This window comes from Lagopus muta, chromosome 17 (genome assembly GCF_023343835.1).
Source record: "Lagopus muta isolate bLagMut1 chromosome 17, bLagMut1 primary, whole genome shotgun sequence".
Classification (NCBI taxonomy): Eukaryota; Metazoa; Chordata; class Aves; order Galliformes; family Phasianidae; genus Lagopus; species Lagopus muta.
The window spans coordinates 1,617,606-1,634,134 of NC_064449.1; the positions used below are offsets into that span (position 1 = coordinate 1,617,606).

The 16,529-nt window shown below is 53.6% G+C and overlaps 1 protein-coding gene across 10 annotated transcripts in view; it reads left to right on the plus strand.

Annotated features, from left to right (window-relative positions):
• The window catches only part of NF2 (NF2, moesin-ezrin-radixin like (MERLIN) tumor suppressor), a 40,663-nt gene extending 26,880 nt beyond the window's left edge, over window positions 1-13,783 (plus strand). For 2 of the 10 annotated variants that reach the window (XR_007380288.1, XR_007380290.1), the window contains exons 14-17: window positions 3,412-3,542; window positions 5,249-5,408; window positions 8,389-8,542; window positions 12,798-13,783. Coding sequence is in view for 7 of the 10 variants with exons in the window: in XM_048963791.1 (XP_048819748.1) it covers window positions 3,415-3,542; window positions 5,249-5,424; window positions 7,163-7,275 (417 nt within the window). In the remaining 3 variants the exon portion in view is untranslated. Of the gene's footprint in view, window positions 1-3,411; window positions 3,543-5,248; window positions 5,425-7,162; window positions 7,291-8,388; window positions 8,543-12,797 lie in introns of those variants that run through there. The other 8 variants (XR_007380289.1, XM_048963788.1, XM_048963790.1 and 5 more) reach the window with 8 other exon arrangements.
• The last annotated feature ends 2,746 nt before the right edge of the window (window positions 13,784-16,529 follow it).

Consider the following 16,529-nt stretch of genomic DNA (forward strand, 5'->3'; position numbering starts at 1 on the left):
TCTGAGTTTAATTTACTCACAAGGTGAAGCATACTTGTTGAAAACCTGCTGAATGGCCACATCAGCCCAGCGTTGTCTGGGCAGAGCACTCGCATCCAGGTTCCCTCACAAGGCTGTGCTCATCCTTAGCCAAATAAGCAGAATCACAGCTAGTGAGCTCTTGTGCATAAATCCCTGTGCTGCCCACACCAGCCATCAGCAGCGAGGCTGCATTCCTGCCTGTGGAGTTAAAGCCTAATTACAGGAGGTAGTGCAGGACTGCATGGAGCTCAGCTCCACCCCTCCAGCTGCATCTGTCCTGGAGGCAATCTGTGCAGAGCTGCCACCTCCTGACACACAGTGCTGTATCCTCTCCTTTCCTCAAAGAGCAGTGGTTTGCCTTTTTCTCTCCCTATTTAGATGGCAGTCCCCTCTCACAGCTATTGCCCCCTCCCAGCCCTGGGAGCAGCACTGCAGCACACAGACACAACACAAGTCTATTGCTTTTCTAAGGCCAGCTGGCTGCCTTGTGACTGTTAGACCCACATCCACGTGGCAGTACCTTGCTGAGCCCTTGTGTGTGAAGCACCCCATCTCCATCCCTTGTTACACCTGTCTCACGTCCCTCTTCCTTTGTAGCATCTCTCCTCTCTCTGCCACGTGAGCGCTTTGGGACAGAAGAGCAAGATGTGCTGAAGTGCTGCTCCTGCACAGGGTTTGGCTGGAAGGACCGTGCTGGGCAGGCGCAGTAGGAGGGAGGGAATAAGCCCAGAGTGGCCTGAGGGATGAAGGGTTTTGAAAGCTGCTGCTGGGAGGCTGGTGTCCCTCAGGTGAATGGCAGCTCTGCCAAACGGTACCAGATTCCAGCTCTTCTCTCCCTTAATGAGGGTGTAACGCTGAGCTTGTTATTTTCCTTTCTCCCAGAGTTTGTGCTGTAGTTCCCTGGCATGAAGAGCAGGCCAGAACTTCCCTCCTGGGAAAGAGGCAAAAGAGGAAGGGAGGAGAGGATGGATGTGTTACAGAAATGACAAGAAGCAGTTAAAACTTTTCTTTGGTAATTTTCCAGTCCCTTGTACTGGCTTTTTAAAGCTTGTTCAGGTGTCTTTTTAGACCTTGAAGCCAAAACTGCTTTTGTGATGGTGGTGGTGGATGATGCATGAGAAAGAAAAAGCAAACCTGACTCTCAGGCCAGCAGGGCTGGGAGAACAATTCATTCTTTACTGACTTGGCAGCGCCTCCTGCCTCCTTCATTGCCATTCAGGTACCACTCACAGCAAGGCTAACGGCAGTCGTCTCTTCTGTGATTCTTTGGAGTAAGAAGTGCCTGTCCTGGGCCTGCCCAAGTCTTCAAGTAGCAAAGCAAAGGCAGTGGCAGCAGCAGGAGGAGCTCTCCCTGTGGGGAAAGCCTTATGACATGGCTTGCTCTGTGCTTCCCTCATATCGTCCATCTCATTTGCTCTGTTCCCCAGAGGGATGACTGCTGTCAGCGTGGTGCTCGCCTCTATTAACTGCAGGAAATTGCTTTAATGTAATAACAGGGTTATGCGTTTTGTTCCAGGTGAGGAAATGCATGAGGCAAAAGCTCTGTGTCCCCTTTGTCATCCGATGCCCCAGTGACATCTCATGTCCTCTCGATTAAAAATTCCTGTGGCTCGTGCAAGACTTGCCCAATGTGATCACAAATGGCAGGGAAGGGCTCTGCTCCAGATGCTGAGCCCGTGCCTTTGAAAGCACTCAGCATGTTCTTTCTTTGTTCCTTCCTTACGCTTCCTCACTGCTGCTGCTCTCGTACTTCTCCATCGGTTTTTTGTTGCTTCATGAAAGAGCTGTGAAGGGAGGAAGTAGCAGTAGTAACCCTGAGAAATGGGCATCAGGACTTGATGACTGCAGCAACTGAACGCACTTCACGCTCAGCTCTTACTGCTGTTGTTTGGGGCTGTAGCATTTTTTTATTGTTTAAACAGAAGGAGCATGTGCAGTAAATGGTAAAGGTTGTTTTAAGGCCAGCAGGATAGTTTGGATGGCCCTGGTTCCCCTGCACATCTGTAAAACCTCACATGGGAGCAGCTTTGTAAACCTGCATGCCTCGTAGCGAAGGGTCTTGAATGTCAATGTGATGCAGGTATTTAAATCAGCAGATGCCTTCACTGGTCTGTCCCCTCTCCTTGGAGAGAGGAATTCAGGTACTCAGCTATCCCTTATGGCACGTGCTGCAGAATTAATGTGGTCGTGTTCTGTGTTAGCAGAACCTGAAACTGGGAGTAAGAAACAATGCTTTCCTCGCAGCATTAAGTGTGACTGATCTGCAACATTCCAGGCCAGGCAGTGCAATTGTGGTCACCGTCTTGTACAAGATGTTTGCATTTCTGCAGGAGGCAAGTGAAGTTGTCCCTCTCAGGTTTGTCCAGGAGTGGAGATGAGCCCCAGCTCTTTGTGAATTCCAGGCTGGTGGAGAGTGGAGAGGGAGGTTATTGCATGGAGTAAATCTGTCACCAGCCATAACACTGCTGGTTCTTGCTGAAGTGGAGCTGGCTGCAAACAGTCCTAAATAGACAAAACAAGGGAAAGAAATTGCCAGCTACAGCTTGAGCTCCTGGGGGCAGGTACCCTCTGCCCTACTGCTGCCTGTCTCTGCAGAGCCATCTCCTGCCATCCCACAACAGCAACCTGATTCAGGCAGGTTTATTACAGGAATTCCTTAAAGGGGGACGGACCACTGGCAGGGAGCTGGGTGACTTTTGGGTGCTGGGCTGTTTTCCTTCAGTCTAAGCCAAGGGCCAGCATGCTGGCAGCAGCTGTGACTCAGATCCATGCGTGCAGTCTGCTGTCTGAAGCTGCTCTACCACCCTTGATGTGTGCTGCTGCTTGCGACCTCATCTAACAGACTGCAAGAGAGGAGTGATGATTTGAGTCAGGACGCTCATCCTGTACTGATAACAAGCTCATTTATTACAGGTGTGACAGATATTTTAGCTGAGGGATGGCCGTGATTCCTAAATGCTTGGAACTATTAGTTACTGCAAAGATTAAAATCAAAGTTATGAGTGCATCTTCATGGACCTTTCTGAAATGGCAGCCTCAGTTAACCTTTGGAATTACCATGCTTTTTGACCGTGCTTTGAGGAGTGCTGGAGCACAGGACTCTGGTCACACAGGATCTCACATTGCCCCTGCTCGTAGCTTGTGCTTTTAATACTGAATTTAAGGTTAAAAAGCTGCTGGAGTCTCCCAAGAGGCAGTGATGCAGTGACAAAACCTGCGTGGGCAATCAAGACTTTATTAAAGCACTTAATTTACTACACTTACTGAAGTAGTACTTTGTGCTGTGTGCTTGGGCTTTGCTCAGGTTTTGCCTCTACACTGCCTGTTACAGAACAGCTGCTGCAGGAGCATCTGTGTGGCCAAAGTGATTAATTTACCCTCTCTCTTCAGCAGTCCATGAACTCCAGCACGACAGCACTGCCAACCGACCTGCCGAGCTTCAACCTCATCAGTGAGAGCCTGTCCTTTGACTTCAAGGATACAGACATGAAGAGGCTGTCCATGGAGATCGAGAAAGAGAAGTAGGTGGCGTGCTGCCAGCATGGGTTTGGCTGTGGCTGTGCCCTGTTTGCAGGAAGGAGAGCAGGACTTTTACATTCAGATGAGCCCTGGTGTGAGGTGAAGGGGGGAGAAGGCTTGTGGGGCTTCGTGTAGCAGGTCATTACTAACAGCTCAGAGCACGATGGAGCTGCTGGGTGGCCATTCCTCTGGATGGGGACCTGGTGTCACAGTTGCATCTCCACCACCTGGTTAAAGGCAAATTTAAGCACACTGAGCCATGCCAGCACAGTTCCCATCTGTGTGGTGAACCTAGCTCTTGGGTAGGCTTCCATTCTGTTGGTAGGAAGAGTTAACAGCAGTGTGACTGCTGGCATGCTGGACTATTGCAGGCAGGTGCTTGTGTGTTTGCTGTATGTGCAGAGCATGTCAGGATGGCTGGAATGAGGGCTGCATCCTGTGTTAGGGCTTTAACCCCTTTTCCTTTGAATCTGTGGCATGTTTATATATAAAAAGTATGCGCAAGCAAGTTTGGATGTGATTATGAGCTTTGATCTCGTGTTTTCCTGAGGGTTTAAATGCAGCCTTCGAAATTACAAATTTAGCAGAAATCAAAGCAGATCAGATTTTAATCTCAGTAGTAATAATGTGCTTTGTTCATTGACTGGATAGCAGATCAAAGCTGGAAGGGCTCTGCCATAATGCTGCAGTTGTAACTTCCTGGGGCTGCAGTGAGGCACCCCGCATCCCGCTGGGTGCTTCATTCTGCCTCTGCTCCGTACCTCTCCTGCTTGTTAAATAACAGACCACTGCTCCAGAGGCAGAGGTTAAGAATCTTTCCTCAAGCCAGAAGGAAAAAAGGGATGAAATCTGAAAATACCACAGTAATTCCTGGTTCTGTACCCTAACTAGGTCAGCCCACTCTTCTGAGCAGGAGGATCTTGGCTCTGCTAAATGATAAAAGCAACAACGGGCTGTCGCTGGCTTCTCTGGACGAGCTCTCATTCCTCGGGTGCTGAGCTAAACCTTGCTACAAATTTTGGCACTCTGAAAGGGTTCTTGTTAGTCTGCTGGCACTTTGACCCCAGTCGCAGTATTTAATCACAAGTACAAGCTGCCATGGTGTGACTTGTCTCCAGCAGATGCTCCTTTGTAGAAGGCATTTAAGGCTGAGTCCTGAGAGTGCCTAGTTTTCTGTTGTTGGTATTTTTTCCTTTCTATCTTTGGGAGACCTTTCTCCTTCTCAGGGATGCTACCTATTATTTTGGGTGCAGTGCTTGCTGTCATACCTCTTAAATTAAATCCCTCTGAAACATGAGAGTTTGGTATATCAGAGTTCTTCCTTGAAAATGGCCCACAAGAATTCGTGCCTCTGTAAGTCTGTGAGCTGGGGAGAGGTTGCAGAGGAGTAGAGCAGTGCTGCTTGAAACGTTTTCCTGGCCTGAAATTGCATCGTGTTTATCTGTCACTCAAAATGGGGAGACTTACAACAATCATCTAGCTGCCCTCGCTTGGCTTGGCTTTTTTTTCCCCTTACAGCTCCTAGTCAGGTGTCTGGGTTCTCTTTTTGACAACAAATAGCTGGAAGTAGTGAATGGATGATGTATGCTTTAAGTGATGAAGATAAATATGTTTTTGTTCTTTTTTTGTTACAACTCTGTTGTTGGCTGCCACAAAATAACCATGTGCACCAGGCCACTACTAACCCAGCGCTGTCTGTGTGTGCCAGGGTGGAGTACATGGAGAAAAGCAAGCACCTGCAGGAGCAGCTGAATGAGCTGAAGACTGAAATCGAGGCGCTGAAGCTGAAGGAGAGAGAGACAGCTCTGGATATATTGCACAACGAGAATGCCAGCCGAGGCAACAGCAAGCACAACACTATTAAAAAGGTATCAGAGGGCTCCAGTTTGTACCTTGCCTGACGAAATCCTTTTAAAACGACAACAGAATAGCCCTTCCTATATTTTGCACACGTTGTTATAATAAAATTGTTTGATCTAGGCTTTCTTCCCTGGCTGCTTAGCTTTGAACTAGGGCGCAGGGAGCTTCGGCTTCTGGTGGCCATGGTTTGATGTTTACTGCAACCAAGCCTTGTCCCTTTGGTGCTCTGTGAGGGGAGGCAAAGATCTCAAGCTTTGCCTGTCTTGCTGAAGCTTAGCAAAGCTAAGGGCTGCTGTTTAGAGGGTTCTGCTCCCCTCCTGACCTCAGGAAAAGGAAAAGCCCTACTTGTTGTGCAGCTATTCCCCGAGGGCAATACGAAGAAGCGGTTTGAGCTCGGCTGGGGAATAATAAGGGGAGAAATACTCCTGATTTGTGAGCTCCCAGCAGAAAAAGCCAAAAGCCTCGCTTTTAGTCTGTTCTCAAGTAACCTGTAGTGCAGCTTCAGATACTAACAGCAAAATCTTCTGCTGGTAAGGTTTGTGTGGGTGTCTGCTCCCTGTGCGCTGGACCCTGGAACCACTTGCCTGTAGAAATGCTCTGGAGATTAATACTGAGCCAGAAAGCTGGGATGCCTGGGTCTGCTGGTGCAGGAGTCACACGTGGAAGGTCACAACAAAAGGCATTCTTTATTTTTACACCTGGCCCTTTGTCTTTAGCTTAGTAGCTCTGCTGTTCTCCCAGCTGGGTTCATTTTAATGAGAGGCAGGGGGTGCATCCATACCCAGTGCAGAGGGATGGTGTGGTCAGCACCTGCAAAGGCTTTCCCCAGGCTCTTTGCTAGCAGGTGTGCTTTTGGAAGGTTGTGCCTGTATGGCACACTTCACAAGCATGCAGGTTGTGGCAACAATTAAGGGTTTTAAAAACGAATCTTCTAAAAAACCCTAAAAGGGTTTGAAAGTGTCAGTTCATGCTGATTTTCATGGCTGGGAGCTTATGGTCACTAAATCAGGGCAGGAAAATGAATCTAGTGGATCTTGTTGGCAAGTTTCCCAGTGTTAGCTCTACACTATTTGGGTTCCTGTCTTTCCAGAAGGAAGAATATAAGAATATTCACAGGCCCTTTTTATCGCTGTAGAACCTGAAAAGCTTTCTGCTCCCATTAAGCTTTGTTACAGTGTCTCCATACTCAGAGCCCTCAGCATAAACAGAAGATGCTAATTTTTTTTTTTTCCTACGTAGCTTTTTGAGATATGTTCATAGAAAGCTGCTGGTCCCATTTGTCTCACTTAAGGAGGGCGCCGAGGCAGGCACTTAGAGATGATGCCCTGACAGATTCCTGTAATTGGGGCTGCGGTCAGCTGCCTCCTGAAGCTCAGCCTTCTCCCCTGCCTCTTGGAGGGTTCCTGGGCTGCCTGTTCGTGCATCTCAGCCAGAGGAGCAGAGGTTTTTAAATAACAGTCTATTAGTGAAACACATCAGGATGAAATTACAGGCTGCTTTTGTTCGCGCCTTCGGGAGGTCAGGAGGGCTTTTGTCTTCACAGTTGTGATGGAAAGGAAAATTCAGGACACGGGAGGTGGACAAGAGGATAGTAGTTGAGAAATGTATCAGTAATACCAGCCCTCTGCCCCACCTGGGGAGCTGCTGGGCACTTCAGCATTCGGGGCAAGCTGTACGGATTGCACGAATGACCTGACATTGCTCCTGTCACAAAGGATTTTTTTGTGTGTGTGTGTGTGTTCATTTTATTTTGCTGGTTTAGCCTCAAGCCCAGGGCAGAAGACCTATCTGCATTTGAGACATCAAAGTAGGTTATTCCAAGGTACTCTGCGTGTGGTGATGGGGTCACCGGCTGCAACACTAACCTGTGCATGAGCTTGCCTGTGATGTCCACTACTCTCGCCAGCTCCTGCTGCTGCCATCCTCACAGCATTCCATGCAGTGTGACACCAGTGTCCCCAGCACCTGCCCTTCCCTGTGTGGGAAGCCCTGCCCGGCTCTCACTCCGTCGGTAGCATTTGCAGCTTCTCCACATTCATTTTCACACCTGATTCCCCACGCTGGGAAGCGTCTTTCTTGGCAGAAGTTGAGTTGGCAACATCAGCGGGGGAGTGCAGGCATAGGTTCTTAAATAATTAAACAAGCCTGGTTTTGCTCTGCTGCTTGTGGCTGGGAATCTATCGGAGGTACAGGGTGGCCTTTGAAGATTTCTTTAATGAAGTAAAACGGGATCTGCCCCCTTGTTTGCTGCAGAAAGAAATTCATGAGCTTAAAAAACCAAAACAAACAAAGCCCAGAACAAACTCCATCACTTCCTTCTCACTGTTGCTGCTAAAGCAGTTATTTCAGACTGAACGCTTGCAATTCTGTCTTGGAGTGGGGCAGCACGTGGATGTGTAGCCTGTGTCTGTATGTCTGGAGAGCATCAGGGCAGTGAAAAGCTGGCAGCAGGGGACAGCCAGTGTCTGCAGGTAGGGCTTGGGAAGTGCGCAGCAAGGGGACAGCATGTGGCATTGGCTAGTGTGGCACCTCGGGGCAGCTCTTCTTAGCCCTGGGCTCTCCTCTGCTGCCAGCTTTCCCCAGCCCTGAGAAATAACAGCCATTAGGAATAGGAGAGGTTTCCTGTGCTTTTCCTAGGGAGCAGGGTTATTCCCTGCAGGCTGTGCTCGTGGACAGCAGCTCTTTTTAAATGACTCAAATAGCATTTCTAGCATTGCCTCTGGGGAGACAGTGTTGAGATTTGAGCATTCGCTGAGCAATTGTCTCCTCCAGCTCTCCTGTGCTGCCTCCTGCTAGAGGCCAGCAGTTATCCCTGTGTGGCACAGGGGCAGGGAGACAGGCACGGTGTGACACATCAGCCTGGTGGAGCTGCTGTTGTGAGCCAGCTGAATCCCAAGGGTGACCCTGCCACGCTGCCGTGCGCCTCGTCCCCTGCCTCTGTTACACTGCTCCTTTCTGCTCTGTCAGTGCTGTGTGTCTCCTTCACAGAGCTGGCAGTGCCTTGGGCAGCAGGCTGAGCCAGGAGCTCGTGTGCCCGGAGGGAAGATGTGTCTGGGGAAGCTGCTCTGCTCTTTCCATGACTGATCTTGCGTGCACCCACAGCAAGTTTTGAGTTGTAGCACTAAAGGAAGAAGCAATGCAGGTACTACAATGATGGCAAACTCGGTTGGAAAAAACCTTTGTTAAAAGTTTCTTTGGGGGCTAGCAGAGCCCTGCCTGCAGCCTGGCTGGGGAGCAGTTTCCCAGCACCTCTGGAGCTCCGTAGCAGATGCAGGAACACACTTCAGATGCAGCCTTCTCCCCAGCACATGACCAGAAGTGATCAGCACAGGTTGGTGCCATCTGGGGACTGCAGGGCAGTGCTGTGTGTCACTCACTGTTGCTCCAGAGCCATGCTGGTGTTCCCACGCCAGGCTGCTCTCATTGCCCAGCATCTCCTTAGAGAAAAAAGCCCACACTGGGGAGATGTCAGCAGTCCCCACGGGGCTGTTTGTTGCCTGTGGATACCTGCTGTTCTTTACCCAGTGGTTTGAGCAGCTCTGAGACACCTTGAATGTGTTGAAATCCACTTGTGGCCGTGAACAGGGAGGGAAAGCAGCAGTCTGAGAAAAAGTCACCCAGCGGCTGAGCGGGAGGCAGTGCTGGGGAGGAGCCCCGTGCTGAAATCAGGCACACAGTGAGCACTGCATTGTGACCTCCGGGTTTTGTTGCCTGCCTTTGAAGATGCCTGCGAAGTTCTTGGTGTTTAATTACGTGGTTAACATGCTAATCCTATTTTACGAGCTCTGTGGGCACAGCACAAGCACCTCATCTGGAAACTGATTTCTCTGTAGTGCCGTGGGCTGGTGCTGCTGGCTCCAGCTGGCTTGGCTTCAGGAGGGTTTGCTGCTTAGACTGCAGTAGAATATTAAAAAAAAAAAGAAAAAAGGCAGTTCCTCTCATCCTCCAGTGTAGGAAACCTCCCAGGACGGGCTGCTGCTCTAAAACAGGAGCACAGTCGGGTCTTTCATTCCGGTTGCTTTTCTTCCTGTGCTGTCATGCTTATTTACTGTGATTTAAGCCCTTTGAAGTATCCGGGCAAGGAGCAAATCTCTGTGCCCATTCCCAGCCAAACTGCTGTGTCCTTGAGCACTGCTCTGCTCCTTTGAACGCTGCCCACCAGGCTGCCTTTAGGCTTTTCTGCAGTGTTTCTCCAGGGCTGGAGCTGGCTCCCTTCACCCGGCGCTGCTCTTGCCCCTGGAAATCGGTGCAGACAGCTGTGTTGGGATGGGCCAGTGCTGATAGTGCTGCTGCCAGCTGCTTCTCTCACTGATCCTATTTGCAGCGCAGCATCACCCTGAAATCTGGTGAATGCTGCTTGATTTTCTGCTGAGGGACGCTTGGATGGGAAGCACAGCAGGGGTGTGGATAGGCTGCCTGGGGTCTGGTGTCACCGTGAGCCCCGTGTTGCACTGAGCCACGAGCAGCACTTTTCCCACGGACACAACGTGGTTCATTTCAGGCATGGGCACCTGCAGGGTTGCCTGGGTTTGTCCTTATCCTCTCATCTTCAGGGTGCCCCCTGCCCTGTCCTCTGCTGCATGCTGAGGACACTGGGCTGCTAGCTGTGGGCACAGCCATGTGTCACTGATACGAAGGTGGTGGCACGTAGGACTGTGCTGGGCACTGCAGAAAGCAGCTGTGCTCCAGCAGCAGCTGGGAGGTGGGGGACTGTGGCCGTTCCAGGGGAGGAAGGTGGTGATGTGCCTCAAGAGCCTCATCTTACAGCAAAAGCAGTGCTGCTCTGGGTGGGACAGAGCAGTCTGAGCTGCGTGGGGCTGTGTGCATCCATTGCTGCGGGCACTGCGGTGGCCTGGATGCTGCTGGGCTGCAGAAGGGGGCTGTTGCCATCTGCATCCTTTTTCTCACCATGAGAAGAAAGTTTGCACGTTGCAAAAAGGGGCATGCACCCAGCAAGTGGCTGTAGGAGGAGCAGCACCAGTGCCATGCTGTCACCTTGGGAGCCGCAGGGATGGAGCGTGGAGCAGAGCCTGGATGTGGCACCGGTGAGCAAGGTGGCTCCTGGCACAAATCCCCTTCCTAATCCAGGAGAGGCATCCTGTATCCTGCTTTGTGAGCCCCTATCCCTGCTGGGTTCGTTTTATTTCTGCCCCCAAACAGACGAGGTGTTTGCTTCCGCGCCTCGGAGCCGGGAAGTGAAACTCCCCAGCAGCTAAAATGGGACAGAGCAGCCTAATTTCCTTGTTTACAAGGAGCAAAAGGAAAGCAGAAAGCGTCAGGCCTATCAGCTATTTTTGTGGCAGCCTTTGAAAAGTGTTTCCTTCAACTGGAGTGTCATCTCCTCTCTTTTAAGCGCTCTCATCAAAGCGATGGAGGCTGGGGGAAAGTTGTGCTCTGGGCCCCGTGTTTGGGAGAGAATAAATGGTGGTGTGGGAGTAGGAGGGAACAGGAGATGGGGGGAGGGGGGAGAATGGGGAAGGTTTGGGTTTTAAAAAGGAAATGTGTGAATGGAAAGGTCCGCCTGGGTGCTGGAGGGATGGAGAGGACACGAGGGGAGCGGGGGCGGCAGTAAAGAGGATTTACAGCCTGCAGCACTCGCCTTGGGTTTAGCAGAGACTGAGCATCTCCTGAGCAGCAGCAGAACGTGCCCAGGGGTGGCACAGGGGGGATGTGGCCCCAGCTGTGTCGCAGTGGCCATGTGGGGGTTCTCCTGCAGCCCTCGTGGCTTCTCCGTGTGCTGGCAGCAGCGCTGCGCTTACTGGGTTAGCTGCTGGAAAGCGGGTTTGCGAGGAGGGGCTGATTGGTGGGTTTTGTTACTGTTGTTGTTTATTTTCTTAGATCAAATAAGTCCAGCGGCTCTGGGTAAAGGCAGAGCTCCAGGCAGCCCCAGCTCGAGCCTGTGGGGAGTGGGACCGTTCCCTTCTCCCTATTCTGATTCATTGGAGCTCTGGCTGCTTAATTGTGCTCCCTCTCCCTCTCTAAATTTTCTTTGCTGGCTCTGGCAGTGCAGTGAGGAGCCCACCCCCCTCCCTCCTGCAGGAAGGAGATTATCATAATACTGCTTGTAAATCAATTTTTTTTTTTCCCCCTTCTCTGCGCTGACGAAAATGTAACTGGCTGTTAATCACTCGGCCTCGGCCACGTGCTGCGTGTGCGTTTATTCCCCTTGTTGGGCAAACGGAGCTGCTGCTGCTGCAGGGGAGCCCCGTGAGGCTGTGGGGAGAGGGAGGTCGGGGGGGTGTTGGGTCTTTCTTAGGAGCCTGGGGAAAGCATCCCTGCTTTGCCTCGGATGTGTTCCCTTTTGGAGCACTGAGCGTGCAGCTGGGCAGGGTGAGGAGGACGCAGCCCCTGCCGTGGGTTGGAGCGGCTGTGTGACCCTGTGTGCCACCTGAGTTTGACGCTGCATTCCCTGGGATGTGACCCAGGCTCTGGGGAAGAGAACTGCCTCTCACCGGAGCACTTGCTGCTGGAAGAGCCCCAACCCAGTGCAGGCTGCAGCTCTGGAGAGACGGGGCGATGCAGCAGAGCCGCCCAGCCCTGCTCCAGCATGAAGCCCCTGCAGAAACTCCCTCTGCAATAGAGCTGTTCCGAATGGGATTCAGAATGAAGAGCTGTGAAGGAATTAGTGAGGAGAGGACGCGGGGCGGGCAGGGAGAGGGAAGCACTTGGCAGTGCTGTGCAGGGCTGGAGCCTCAGCCCGGGATCCCTGCGACAGCACAACGCGCTCCCTGCGGACGGCTCACCGCTCAGCCTGGCCAAACGAAGCCTTCGCAATTAGCGCTGCTTTGGCAACCCTGGTGGTGATTCAGCAGCTGTTGGGAAGGTGGCACTGCTCCCAGGACGCAGATTGGGGTGGTTAGCTTGAAATACTGCACTTCTCTTCCTCCCGGCTGAGGACGTGTCTTCCATCTCTCATTTCGCCCATTAACGAACGGGAGCGTGGCTCTGACGCGGGGTAGTATTTTTAGTTTTGCCTCTCTCTTGCTGCAGAAAGCTTTGCTGAGGTGGATTTTGGGGTCCTGCAGAGCCTTGGCCCTGAGGCCAGCCCTGGGAGCGAATGAGCAGCTTCAGCTCCATCCATCGGATTGAAGGTGGCTCCCATTGGGGCGGCCCGCATGTGGTCTGTGGGTTTGGGGCAGGGCAGAGGCAGGGCTGCTGTGGCTTTCCCACCACAAGAGCTCTGCTGATGTTTCTGACCTCATCTGCTGCTCCTCAGCACCCTTGGAGTTCTGGGGGATGGTGGCACAAGCAGGAGCAGCTGCCCATCCTGCAACCCTTTCCTGCACCCGTCCTCCACCCTCTGCAGCCAGAAATCCCCGCTTCTGCCATTCCCGTTGCTTCCAGAGGGGCCTCGCAGGAGGAGGGAGTCACCCCGTGTCCCCTCTGCTCTCTTGCAGCTCACCCTACAGAGCACCAAGTCCCGCGTGGCCTTCTTCGAGGAGCTCTAGGAGGTGACCGGCCCTGAGGAGTGGGGTTCCCATCCCACGGCCCCACGCCGCCCCGATGCCTGCTGCTCCCACCTGGGCTATGGACTGGGATCTTCTCCTCTTAGCATCCCCCAGTTTGAGTTTTCCCCATGTTCTCCTGTCCTTTTTTTTTTCCCCCCCCCCCTTATTTTTCTACCTGCTCTGCTCTGTCTCGGCCCCCCAGGCTTTGTCCTCCAGGAGGAGGATGGGGTTTGGATCACAGCGCACCGAGGAGCGGATGGGGCACTGCTGGCACCTGGAGCACGTGCAGGGAGAGGAGGAGAGCACGAAGGCTGAGGCTGCTGCTGTGCTGGGGAGAGGAGGAAGGGGCAGGAAGACCTCCTCCTCTTCCTCTGCAAGCAGGAAGGAGAACAACCCATGCCAACCAGCTGTAGCCTTTTTTTCCCCGCAGACTGTGCCAGACACGGGCAGTGTGAGGCTGTGGGTCTGCCCAACCTCTACCCGCTCTGTGCCTTTCCAGGAGCTGCAGCAGCTCCCTTACCAGCTCCAGCTCACCACTGCCCTGTTTCACTTCCCTATTTAGGCTGAGCAGGCCGAGGTGCTGACGGCACCCAAACCCCCCCGGGGACCCCCGTTGTCTCCCCCACAGGCCCCTGCCCACTGCTGGGCTCTGGGGCTGCCTCCATCCCTGTGTCCCATGCAAAGCATCTCCCTGCAGGGGCCCGGGGCGCCCAGTGCCTGGCAGTGGGGCCCGGCCACACGCTGCCTCCACCCCACGGCGCCCCGACCCCTTTTATTTAAGCACGCTGTCTGTATCAGCTCCCTGCCCCATGCGTGCCTGCCATTTGGATGGGTTCTCCCCTGACCCTGGTACAGCCTTTTTCTATTCCCACGGATTGTTGTATCCTAAGAAATGATGGGTTCCTCGTTTGTTTTAATAAAAACTCAAAGCAGGAGGAGGGGGAGCTGCTCCTCGCTCATCTCTTCCTCACTCCCTGAGGCTGCGCCGTGCAGCAGATTGAGCCCTTGGGGGACAACCAGGGGGTCTCAGCTGTCCCTGCGTGGGGATGGCGGCTGCCACTGTGCCACCCCCAAACCCGAGGCTGCTGCTCACTCAGCCCCGTCCCAACCCCAGGCAATGGGTTTCCACATGTCGCAGCCACGCGCTCCTCCCCAGCCATTCGTCCCATGGGCTGCGTTGGGAGCGGGCTGGATTTGTTCCTTTTTTACATTATTTTTAAAGCAGGGCAGCCCAGGAGAGATGGGATTGCTGCTTTTGTGTGTGTCAAAGGGATGCTGCTGGGGAAAAGGGGGGGACGTGGGGCTGGGGGGGGCTGACCTGATTTCCTGCGCAGCGCAGCCTCCACGTAAATAATGCAGCAGTCGCTCATTGCCTGCAGAGGACAGGAAGAGCCTCAGCATGGACACCTGGCCCAAAGAGGGTTGGGACGCCCTGTGTGCAGCTGCAGTTGCACACTTACAGCCTTGCACACCTGTGGACTTGCACGCATCCAGCGCTGCACTTTTGCAGCCTTGGGCACACGCAGCATTGCACACAGCATTGCACACAGCACTGCACGCAGCATTGCACGCAGCATTGCACACAGCATTGCACACAGCATTGCACACAGCATTGCACACAGCACTGCACGCAGCATTGCATGCAGCATTGCATACAGCATTGCATGCAGCATTGCACGCAGCATTGCATGCAGCATTGCACACTTGCATCCCCTCACACATGCAGGATTGCATCCCTGCAACCTTGCACACACAGCATTGCATGCACGCAGGCTTGCACTCTTGCAGCCTTGCACACATGCAGCCTTGGGCACAAACAGCATTGCTTGCTCACAGCCTTGCACAGGCAGCGTTGCATCCATCCAGCACTGCTCTCAGCCTTGCACACACAGCATTGCACTCCACAGCCCTGCAGCCCCGTGTGCTCACAGCGCTGCCGTTCTGCCTGCTTGCACCCTCGTGCAGTGCTGCAGCTTTGGATGCACTCAGCCCACGGCCGCTCTGTGCCACGGCTCTCCTGGCCTTGGTGCAATGGGAACTTCCAGTGCTTTCAAAGGAAATTTCATTCCGATTTTTTTTCTCTCTCTCTTTTTTTTTTTTCCTCTCCCCCTTTTTAGCAAAATTAAATTCATCAAAGTCTAGACGGCTTCTGAGAGGATGTGGGTTGGGTTGAGATGACTTTGCCCAAGGAAAAAAAACTATCAAGCAGCGCTTCCCAGGCCCCGTAACAACTCCTCCTCCCACCCATCGCCTCCAGCTCTGCAAACCCGGGCTGAGCCCCGTGCACGGGGAGCACTGCGCAGGGTGGGCAGATGTGGGTCCTCGGGGCTGCGGGGACGGAGCTGTGATATTTGGGGCAGATCTGGGGAGAAAAATGGGTTTTCTTCAGGTTTCCTTTTGGCAGCAGTTTCCCACCGCGTTTCAGTGCGTGCTGGGGAGGTCTGGGGGCGCTGGAGGGGGATGCTGCCGTGGTGTCCCCACGTTGTCCCCACGTTGTCCCCACGTTGTCCCCACGTTGTCCCCGGGCTGCCTGCCCTGCGGGTCCCACTTGTCATTCTGCCCTTGTCCTGCGCGGTGGCGAAGCAGCGCCCGGGCCTGCAGCCACGTTGTGCATCATGCATTATGCATGGAGCACACAGCAGTGGGAGCACAGCGCACCCTGAGCGCTGCGTCCTGCACACCGCTGTGCTGACGTTGCAGCCTGGGCCACATCCAGCCCCCCCCCCCCCCTTCCCCCTTTGTACAAGGGATGCTTTTGCACCTGGAGGGGGTGCATGTGTAACCGACGGGCATTTGCACGAGGGAATTGCTTTTGTACAAGGGAACTGCATTTGCCCTCGGGAGGATGTGCATGTGGGGACATCTGGGGACACGGGCACCTCGCCTGTTGCTCCACCAGCTGCTGCTGTCCCCCTGTTGTACCCAGTGCTCATCCATCACCAACACAGCAGTGCGTGGCGCAGAGCTGCCACCTCATCCATGCGGTCCCTTTTGCTTTTTATAGGGTTAAATTCAAGGGGGAGCAGGGCAGAGGCACGGCGCCCAAAGCCACCCGTGTCCCTGCTGAGACCTGGTGAGCTCAGTGCATCTCAGCTGCGCCTTGCTGGGGGTTCATTTGCAAGGGACCGAAGGTGTGGGGGGAGGGAGAGCTGAGAGCCCTGTGGAGAGACATCTGGAGGGGTGCAGGAGTGGTGGGGTGTAGGATCGTACAGTGGGTCCACGCAGGGGCGCAGGGTGACATGGGCTGGCACAGCACACGTGCAGGACCACAGATTTCAGTGCAGGACCGTATAATGGGGGGCAGGAGCACACCTTTTGCTGCAGGCATTCGGGACCCCCGCTCAGCCCACCCCACGGAGGTGCTTTGGGTCAGACCCCTGCTGCCCCAGCCGCCTGCAGGCTCTGCCCCACCTTTCCCCCTCCCAGATGCATTTCGCTCCCAGACGTGACTGGAATGAGATTTGGGATCAGCTCCTGCAGGTCATGGCCGTCGCCGTGCCCGCGGTCAATCGCCGGCAGCCGGCAGGGATAACCTTGTCCCGGCACGGCGCAGCCATCCCTCTTCTTCCATCAAGCGTTCATTTAAGAAACATTTCACTAAATACCCAGCTGACACCGACGGCCCGCAGAGATTGATGCCTCCGGCGCCTCGGAGGGCTGAGTGCCAGCGGGCGACTTTAA